The following is a 10,704-nucleotide window of genomic DNA, read 5'->3' as shown; positions in this document are numbered from 1 at the left end:
TAACCATGACGCAGTTAATATTTGGAAAAGTCAAAAATATTATTTGAGTCAACATTAACTTAATATATATATATATATATATATTATCATATGACAAGTCACTCAGGTTTGTATAGATGAAAAATTAATCTCCAAATTTATTTATGCTTTTACTTTACATTAATTGAGTTTAAATTTCTTCACTTAACAAAAAAACAAACACATTTTAAGCAGGAAGGGAGATTGTTACTGGCTTATAATATTTTTATATAATATTTTATTATATAAATATGAAAATATTTTTTTACACCAACGATCTCTTTGGTACCGGATATAAAACATGCAAGATAAACATACAATATTGTTGAATTTATGGATGTGCTCCATATTAGTGCACGTTCCTGACTATAAACTTTAATAGGGTTGTTTATGGTCTAGTGTCAAAAAATAAATAAATAAATAATTAATTAAATCAAAATAATATATATATATATATAGGTCAAAATATCAAAATGATCTTTTTATGTTGCGTTTTTTACCTTTTTAATCCCTCTAATATAAAATCCGCTTTTTTTGTTCTCATATTTTCATATTTTTATTTTTTTGTTCTTTCAAATTCATAGATTTGCCCTTTTGGTCCTTTCAGTTGGTGAATTAGAGAAACGATGAAAATGTGTAAATACGAAGACCAAAATAGTTGATTTTACAACTAAAGGATGAAAATGTACAAATATAAGACTAATTTTATATTAGAAGAACTAAAAAGACGGAAAACAAAAAATAGAAAAACCATTTTAATATTTATACCCCTATTATATATATATATATATATATAAACCCAAACCGACCGAACGCGAAGCAAACCGCTGCAACGAAGCACCCCCCGGTAAAAATTAAGTCGTGGATTAGATCTCAAGCTTGGAAGTTGGAACCCACCTTTCTCTTTTTTACCCCTTTCTTTCTCTTTATTTCTCTCTTTGTGAGAATTGAGAAAAGGGGGAATACGCTCTCCGAGTGAAACCCTTGGCCGGAGACGAGAGCAATGGATTTCTCGGAGCAAGACGTCGATGTATTTGGCGAGGAGTATGGTCAGGAAGAAGACGAAGATGAGGATCATCGTGATAAGACAACGACCAAGGAGGAGGAAGAGGATGACGAGGGCAGCCGTGATTCTTCGGCTTCTTCTTCCTCTTCATCTTCGTCATCTAGTAGCGCTGCCAGTGAGAGCGGGAAGAGTAAGGGCAGCGCTACTAGTAGCAGTAGCGATGGAGAGGAAGAGGATACCGCTGCGGCCGCCAGCAGGGTTGGGTATGGGGAGTATGAGGAGGTGAAGGAGGACGAGGAGGAGGAGGAGGAGGTGGAGGAGGTGGAGAGGGATCTCTTTGGTTCCGATAATGAGGAGTATGTGCGGACACCTGCTAATAGCCCGTTTTCTGTTCCAGGTTTGGATTTTCTAAACTATATTTATATAAAAAAAATGAGATTTTTTATTGTTCTTTTGTTTGTTGCAAGGTTGATTTAGGGTAGTGTTTTCTTTTTCGTGGTAGATTGGGATAACCTGTTTCTAAAATATTTTGCTTGTTGAGAAAAAAGATGGTGTCTTGTTTCATGTTTCTGATAATGAGGAAAGGGATCTGTTTGATTTTTTTGTGTCTGTAAATCTTTGGTAGGATTGAAATAGGGAAGTATGCCCATTTGTGAATTGAAGAAAGATTTCACTTTTGAATTATGACTTTCAAAGAGAAAAGGACTTGCTTCTTGTGGTACTGTAATTCTTTTGAGTCTGTAAATCTTTGGTTGGATTAAAATAGGCACTGTTTAATTCTGAATTTAAGAAAGTTCGTCTTTGAGCCAAAACATCAATGGCAAAAACACTTGCGCTTCTTGTGATCACTTAAACAATAGAAGGTATCAACGCTGGCATGTTATCCTGCAAATTTATGAGTGTGGATGCTGAAAAAATATATATTTTTTATTTGAACCCCTAAAGGAAAAGATATAGATGGATTTATGATGAATTAAAATCCTTTTTTGCTTGTGTTTGTTTTCTAGACCAGTGGCTTTCTCTATCCACCTTTATAATAGGACCACTTGTCATGACATGTTTGCCTCTCTGAATCATGCTACTTGTTCTTCTGGATAATTTATCTGGCATATAGTTGCTTCTGTACCAGAATGGGATACAGAATGGGAATAGCATATAGTAGCTTGCATATCAATATTTCATCAAAATTTTTACCTTTCTTTATTTCTAATATTTTATGCCACAGTGCTTCCTATTATTCGAAATACAAACAACCATAGCAGGGGTAACTTTGGACGAGGGAGATGGCAGTCTGGGCACCCTAATGATAGAGGATCGTATCCTCCCCTCCTTCCACGCCCCGGATCTTATCCTCAAAGACAAAACTATGGTTTTGGATCTAAGTTTTCCCATGGAAATGGACGACAAGATGAACGTTTTGTCAGCGACTTGAAGCTTAATAAAAGTGAAGAAACTTTGTCCAGGAAAGTCATTCAAATGCAAGAGGTACTTTGACGTTTACATCATTTTGTTCCTTATTTATTTTTTGTTGTCTCTCTTGTGATGCCTTTGAACATGCTAATGCTGTTTATACTTCATTAAATAGCCTTCTGAGCTTGCATGCTACAGCCGGATTGAAGGTGGGGATGTATATTTTGACGACCGAAGCTTGGTGAGATTTTTCTACATAACAATTAAAGTTTCTTATTCTTATCTTTGCAGTTCCTCCTAGTTAATTATCTTCTCATCATTTGGTGTGTAAATTGTAACTCATTACGTATTCATAAGCACTAGTGATTGTTATGATATTTGAAAATTGATTCTTTAGTCAATTGTATAGATTTGTTAAGGTTTAAAACTCCATTATAGTTTCTAAATTTGAATCATCTAGAGATTCTCATTGGGGACATTGACCAAGTTAAGGGAGAACATGCAGTTGATGTAAACAAGCTGCAATCCCTTGGGTTTCTTAGGAAATAACTCCAAATATTTTTGTTAGTTACCTGAATATTTTCTGTGCCTGGATTGTTGTTCATGTATCTTAAATTTATATTTTCCCACCATATCTCTTATTGTTATTCTGGTTTTGTATTTGTTCTCAGAGACTTTTTAAGCGCCTAATTTCTGAGGATGTTGGGGCAAATCTGAACAAAGGGTTTGAAACATTTGTAGAAAAAAGAGGTAAAAAGGTTTTCACGAATTAAATTGTATGGTCTAGTGAATACTTTTTTTAAAAGAACAGCAATGTCGAAAGTTCTTTTGGGTTAGTTTTTTTGATAATATGGTACAACATCAAAATAACAATATAAGGCATCAATGCTAGGACCAAATTCTAAGTGGGCTATTTTTATACACACACACGCGCACATATATATATATATATATATATAATGTAGTAAAACAAGTTGCTTTTAAAGAAAGTTGCTATTATAAAGATTAGAAAAATAAAGAATTAATTTATAAAATTAAAAAAAAAAAATGGAAGATTGTGCTCGAAAATTGAAAGGAGTTTTTGAGTTTGGAGTGGAATGGAAAAGAGACAAAGCAAAACAAAACCCTCTTGAGCATATGCGTACGTAAATTTTCCTTACCAGGCAGCACTCTGAAACATTATAAAATATATTATTTATTTGAGATTTTCTCTTCAAAAAAAAAAGAAAAAGAAAAAAAAAAGAAAAAAAAAAGAGCAAACTATTTCATCAATTGAAAGTTGGAATATTTGATAACTAATAACAACATTAACTGGTAATCCATAAATATATCTTGATAGGTTCATGTACAACCCTTTCTTGCCTTTATGACCATAGATAAACTACTTTGGATTGTAAGGTTTCTCAAATTGACATGATATAGTTTGCACCTTAAATTTTGCTCGAGTTTGCCATACGATGTTGTCCATAGCTGGATGGTTGATATTTATCTTTCTCTCTGATATAATTTTTCTAAATTTATGTTCATGAGAGGATTTATTTATGCAGGTAACATTGTTTTGTTTTTCTTAATCAGAATTGGGCAGTGAGGGATTTGGTGATCTTCTTGCTTGCATAAGGAACAAAAGCATCCCCCTTCAGAATATTCATTTTGTGGTAAAACTGTGTCACCTTTTTTCCTGTTAAATTCTAGCTTATGCTTATTTTCTTCTCTTAAATGCTTTAAATTTTATAGCTGAACTAATTTGTGTTGTTGACTTTGTTATCTGTCCTGATTTGCCGCACAAAAGACATTCAGGAACAACCTCAATAAGGTGAGTTTCATCCTATTTCTAGCATACTTTTTGGTTGGTGATGGAAAGAGTATAATAGTTCTTTATCTTGTGTATTTTTTAAAAAGATTCTTTAATTCTCAAGTCCCAAATCTTCTGTGGTTTGTGCATTACTTCGAAGTTATTCATGAATACGCATAAATTCAGATACATCAAAAATTGTCTTGAACACTAAAATTGTCACTTTTAATTTAGGTTTTGTTGATTAAATTCAGCAAATAAATTGGTCTTGCTTTTTTTTTTCTTTGAGTATTTTGAAAGAAATATTGTGGTACAAGTTTGGACAAACAACTTGTTAAACTGAGAAGAGCCTTAACCCTTTCTAGTATTAACTTTTATTTGGAAGCTAATTACTTTCTGCTGTTGTATTTTCAGATAATGGCTACAGCGTATATTAAAAATGAGCCATGGAAAATGGGTGTTCATAAAAGAAATGGTGTTGTGTATCTTGATGTGCATAAACTTCCTGAGAGGCCACAAAGTGAATTGGACCGCCGAAGGTACCCGATTGTTTGTTTGATTGTATCTGTATTTTGGTTTCTTAACCTCCCTTTTCCTTGATATGCTTGACATTGCGTGGCCACATCTTGAACTGCATATGTTGGCTTCATTAGTTTGTCCATGCAATTATAAGTTGTAGAGAGGTCTTCATGGATACATGTGCAGACAATGGAATTCTGTTATTCAGTGTGCTTTTTGTGTTGCACATTTTTTTAGTGTAATTTTAGATAAACTACATGTTAGCTTTCCATAGCATCATATCCATGTTTTTCTCTCAAATATTTCTGTGCTGAAAGAATACCTATGTACATAGATTACATCCATAAAGTTTTAGTGTCTATCATATGGGTGGAAGTATGTTAATATATTTGCATCACTTATAATTTCAAAATCTTACTAAGGCAGATGCTATTGGGGGTATTCTTTTGAGAACCTTGCAACTGAGAACTCTAGAGATATAGATGCAGGCGGCAAAGGTATAGATGCAAATGTGGAATTTTGTGCTGTCATTAAAACTAAATTAGGTGCACACCGCATCATTATGGGTGCTGAGATGGACTCATGTGATGCCACTGATGATGGGAAGAGGTTCTATGTGGAACTGAAGACCTCTCGGGAGGTTAATTTTTTCTTCTTTTTTATGAAATATTTTCTTGATTTTTTTAATTTGTCAACATTCTCAAGCAAGAGTTTTTACTTTGAACTTGCCAACAATGCAGTTGGATTACCGAACTGAAGAAAGATATGAAAGAGAAAAGCTTCTAAAATTTTGGGTAAGTTTTTCCCCCCTTTTTAAGAACATTTCTGTAATTTGCTTTCATCTGGCAATTCAAACTTTGAAATTCACCAATCTTGATGGAATACCTAGAGATTGATTGAGGTCCATTGTTAGATAAGAAGTTATTTGTTTACTAGAAGAATGGGCCATGACATGCTAGGTCCTCAGTTTAGAAACAGCATACCCTAAAATTTTTCCCTTTCAATTGCAATGCAAGAATAACGAGTGATGGATCAATAAGCTTCTTTAACTGATCTTAGCATGGGAAATATGTAGAACTAACAATAGGTATGAATGTTGCTTAGGTAATTTCGACACTTAAGTATTGAGGAAGAAAGATAAGTTAGTTCTATCAAATTTATATTCTAACTAATCATGTCCTTAATAATTAAAGCATTTATTTGTAATATTTTTTATTGCTTGCTCATTGCTGATTAATATAATATTCTGCATATGGATATTTTATTTGTGGTGCTTATAGTGTTTCTGAGTAGTTTGGACTCTGCCTTTCTTAATCGGAAGCTAGTTATGCCAATTTCTTTTTAGTGATAAATAGCTGTTTATAACTTTAAGTACTCTCTCGTGACGATTTCCCTAATTTGACCTGGCTTAATGAAACTATGTTTGTATAGCTGATGAATGAAAGAATTTTGTTTGATTTTAATGTCTCAGATCCAATCTTACCTGGCTGGCGTCCCCTATATTGTTGTCGGATTCAGGTTAGTTATTTTCCTCTATTAATTCCTCAATTTTGGGGACTCGTCTTAATTTGGATTCTTTTGTTTAATGTAATTGTTCAGTGTGCCCTCTTTGCTTGTTTAGCGAGAGAAAATGATTTTGGTGATGAAAATAAAGAGAACAAAGAAAGTTTATTCTTTTTTATTGCTTGGTTTTGGTTCGGGCATTGACATACTTATTTCACAATTATTCTCTCAATGGAAAGAAGTTCTTGAGCTGCTCTGGAGAATATTTGTTATTTTGTCTTGCCAACTAGGCTTTATTTTTTGTTTTTATTTTCTAGCCAATCATGCTAAAAGAGGTTTTTATGATAATTTTTTTCAGCCTTTTGTTTATTTATTCCTCCAGGATTCGGGCGGATTTTCACTTCTATGTTTTGATTTTAATTGAGGAAAAGACTCTTATCTTGCATTTATATTTACATTTGGTTCAAGAGCACGGAAATCTTTGCCTAATGCAGGGATGACAAAGGCGTGCTCGTCAGAACTGAAAGGCTAAGAACTAAAGAAATTACACAAAGGGTGAAGATGAAAGGCTACTGGCAGGTAACAGGATCAAATCTTCGTAAAGTTACTGGAGAGTTTCAATCCTCAAATTTTTTTTTTCCCATATTTAAAGATATGCATTTGATTTCTTGCTTCATTTGGTCAAAATTAGCATTCTAAATTTATTTCTTAGCAGCCTTTGGTCATTGTTATCTCATTTCTTAGCCCAACCAGCTCAATTCTAAAACTAATATTCTGACCAAAAGATACTAAAATGGAACCAACAAGTGCACAACTATTCTTCATGTTCATTTCTTTGCATATGTCATTCTGCAGGGAGGTGTATGTCTTGCTTTCACAGATGAGGTCTTATGCTGGCTATATGGAACTGTCAAAGAGAGTGAGTTAGATGTTCCTTTCTTTACCTTCGTATTCTTTTTTCGATCAAGTGATGCTTATCGTAACCTACCGTGTGTGCCAACAGATGAAGACTACATTCTGCAGTTTGTTCAGCCGTTCAATCGGTTGGAGCTTCTCCGAGCAAATTCTTGTCCCGGTGTGATCGCAGACCATGTTGAGCAACTTTCAGCACAATAAAGCACTATACCTCATCATTTCTTTAGGAACAAGAGATCGACGACATTCATAATATATTCACTATAATTATCGAACTTATAAAAGAAAAGTCATGTGAGCTTGTACTAATAACACTCGATGAAGCAATTCGATTACCAGAAACGGTGGAAGAAGCACCTTGAGAGAACTCAAGAGAAACGAAACAAGAAAAAGAAAAACCGATCTAACCAGTGACTATATATAACGCAGTCGTTATCGATATTCTTCTTGTATGAATTTTGAGCTAAGAGCTACAATTTTGTAGTCATAAAAAGCCTCATGTGGGGTTGTGAACTTGTCATCATTCTCTATAAACTTTGTTGTGTGGTTCTAATTAAGTTCAATTAGCAATGCTACTTTGTGTGATTCAGTTTATATATGTATGTATACACACACTGGATTCTAGTCCTGGTTTTGCTCCCTTTGATGGTGGTGTTAATAATGGAAGCCGTGTTGTTCTTATTGCCAAGCATCATTGAATGGGACCTTCTTTGGTAAAAGAAAGAATTTTTTTTTTTTTCTTTTTTGGGGGTCTTATCTCACAAATATTGCTGATTATTATTATAAACTTGTTAAAATCATATATTTATATATATATATATATATATATATTTTTATACATATCAATAATTATGTGTGTAATTATTATTATTATATCCGTGTGCATGAGCTTTAAAATTTGTGTATGTATACTTTGCGCCTGTATTCTAGAGACGTTTATAGATAAGTTATCTATGAATTTGAATCCAACAATTGACATCATCCATTCTAATGAATAGTATCTCATAAACAGTATTATCAACAGTGATAAGTAGAATAAACAATATTTTTATAAACAGTAATAAAGGGAAAAATTGGGATTTGATAAACAATGTTTTCATTTCATCAGTATCTAAATCGCAACAATAAAAAATTAAATCCCATCCATTCACATTGGACAAATCACCTATATATATAGGGATCATCTATGCATGTAAGTATGTTTATTCTTGATTGTTGGATGGAGATCCAACGCTCAAGATCATTTTTTTTAGTGTGCTTATAAACAGTAGCACAGTAATAGTGAGATTTTGATCCAAACCGTTCAATCAAATCTACACAGTATTATCATTGATCACAACCGTTACAATTTATTTCTGCTAGAGCTATATTGTAATACCCTGAACCTGTGGATAACTGTTAGAAAATATATTCAGGGTATTACTACAGTTGCAGTAAGGTTTTCTACAGATTAATCTTGTTGAGAAACCCCAAGTGAAAAGAATAAGGACTTAAATGTGAAAGTTTATAACAGATTTTGGGTTAAAGAGTAATTAAAAAGGATTGATATAAAAATGTTTCTGAAAACCAAGGACTGAAAAGGTAAGATGAAGGGATCTTTTTGAAATGTTGTTTTATAATCCAGGGATCATTGAATAATTTGAAAGGACCTTTTGAGAATACTATTTTCATAATTCAGGGATCATTGGTGAGTTTTTTTCAGGGACTGTTTTGTAAGAAATTATATTTTGAGGGACTAAATGTGAATTTCGGCTGAAAACTTAAGTTGAGAAAAACTCTAGATTTTGATGGTTCATCTTCTTCCCTTCATCTCGCTACAAGAACCCGAGAAGAAAAAATGAAGAAATGGGAAGAAATCGGAGGTTTTAAGGAGAGGACTGAGATCGTCTGGAGGAAACTCACGGAGATATGCTTTTAATTTGGTAAGCGCTTTTCTTGCAGATTTTTGACTGAACGAGTGTATGTATGCACGTATATACGTGTATTTGATGGATTTGATGAAAATAATTATGGATTTGAGTAGGAAAAAACATGTTTAATGATTATGTATGATCGTTGCTCAATTCGCGTAAAAAAATCATCAGATTTATGACTTAATCTACTGAATTGAGGATGAGATTTTCGTTTTTACTCAGTAGAATTACTCGTAGACTCGAGATTAGCGCTTTGGTTTGATTAATTAAGTTGATGATGATGATGATTAAGGTGTTAATGATGATGGTTAGATTGAATTGGTTGGGTTTTAACCAAATTGAAATGGGTTGAGTTGAATTGGTTTGGTTGAGTTGGGTTTGATCAAATCAAGTTGAGATGGTTTGGGTTTGGTTCAATTGATTTGGGTTAAGGATTTTGGACTGAACCAAGTTGGTTCAATAGATTTTGAATAAGAATTGAGTTTGGTTCAGTGAATTTGAGTTTGGTCTCAATGGAATTGAGGTTGGTTCAGGTTGGTTCATAAATGGTCTCAGCCCAAATTGAGTTGGCTTTAATTGTAATTGGAGACCAATTTGCTATACAACGCCGTGCTTGAACCGATTGGAGTGAGTGGGACCAATTAGAGAGTCAGCTTATCGATTTCTTTAGTATTTTCTATCGGGATAAATTATGTTTTTTTAGTTGTCGATTTATTTATTTTTTTATTACGTTATCCTACTAGGTGTTGATTAGGCTGGGAGGAGTTCCGTGTCTAGCAAGGAACCCAAGGACACCGAGTGAGTTGGTAGTGGCTATTATTTTTAAATAATTGATTAATTATTATTATTTTTGAAATAATTGTTTAATGGCTAGTATTTTGAAATAAATGTTTAAGTATTTCATTTTATCATGTTTGATTCCATATATAGTTGAAATATACGTATATTTGTTTGCCATCGATGTTCATGATAACCGTATTGATACATCTCGCTTTTGTATAATTATACGATTTGTGAATAGTAAAAATACATGTATATGTGATTTAATTATTCGTGCTCATGTATTTATTTTTGATGGGTATATATGCTTTTGATTTGGAGTGATTCTGCGAAAATCACGTGAGCATATTAAAGATGTTTTTATCGAGCATTGTTAGTAGAATTGGTTTTCATTCCCGGTATAGGAATGGTATCGTGGATCCGGGCTTTACCGGCATTATGCATTGTTATACTTTTTGGCATCGCTTTGTGGAAAAATAATGGTTATTTCCGTGATGCGAATACTTGTCCCGAAAAAGGATCCCGTGTTATGATTTATACGATGGTATTATTGTTGTATTTACTTGATGGTTTTGATGGCGACGGGCTAAGGCCCCGACTCATCGCAGAGTGGGTCCCCACCGGGCCGCCTTTTAGAGGTGGCGTGGTGGACCCGGGTGTTGATTACTACGAGGGCCGCCTCAGCGGGAGCGTAGAGCCCCGATCGATATTCATCGGGTAGCCGGGTCACCGACCGCGAACCGATGGGTCAACGTTAAGGACATGAGTTCCTCGACGGCTCGAACCTCAGCCGCCACTGCCAAGGTTTAGAGAGTTTTCTAGACCATGTTATGTCGAGTGAGTGTGGG

The 10,704-nt window shown here is 33.9% G+C and overlaps 1 protein-coding gene across 1 annotated transcript; it reads left to right on the top strand.

The window, feature by feature from the left end:
- Window positions 1-894: 894 nt before the first annotated feature.
- Window positions 895-7,842, top strand: LOC120272271 (NAD-capped RNA hydrolase DXO1). The gene is made up of 13 exons (XM_039279041.1): window positions 895-1,421; window positions 2,250-2,509; window positions 2,610-2,675; window positions 3,106-3,184; window positions 4,010-4,089; window positions 4,224-4,247; window positions 4,641-4,765; window positions 5,172-5,385; window positions 5,486-5,539; window positions 6,217-6,263; window positions 6,743-6,827; window positions 7,104-7,167; window positions 7,252-7,842. The coding sequence occupies exons 1-13, from the start codon at window positions 1,022-1,024 to the stop codon at window positions 7,362-7,364; spliced, it is 1,611 nt and encodes a 536-aa protein (XP_039134975.1). The 5' UTR covers window positions 895-1,021; the 3' UTR covers window positions 7,365-7,842.
- Window positions 7,843-10,704: the final 2,862 nt, after the last annotated feature.

The sequence above is a fragment of the Dioscorea cayenensis genome, chromosome 11, assembly GCF_009730915.1.
Source record: "Dioscorea cayenensis subsp. rotundata cultivar TDr96_F1 chromosome 11, TDr96_F1_v2_PseudoChromosome.rev07_lg8_w22 25.fasta, whole genome shotgun sequence".
Classification (NCBI taxonomy): Eukaryota; Viridiplantae; Streptophyta; class Magnoliopsida; order Dioscoreales; family Dioscoreaceae; genus Dioscorea; species Dioscorea cayenensis.
This window is presented reverse-complemented; position numbering and strand designations above follow the sequence as displayed.

Excerpts from the sequence above, each read along its gene's own strand:
- LOC120272271 (XM_039279041.1), top strand. The coding sequence starts at position 1,022 with ATGGATTTCTCGGAGCAAGACGTCGATGTATTTGGCGAGGAGTATGGT. Across the intron at positions 1,422-2,249 it reads TAGCCCGTTTTCTGTTCCAG|TGCTTCCTATTATTCGAAAT; the intron begins GTTTGGATTTTC and ends TTTATGCCACAG. Across the intron at positions 2,510-2,609 it reads AAGTCATTCAAATGCAAGAG|CCTTCTGAGCTTGCATGCTA; the intron begins GTACTTTGACGT and ends TTCATTAAATAG.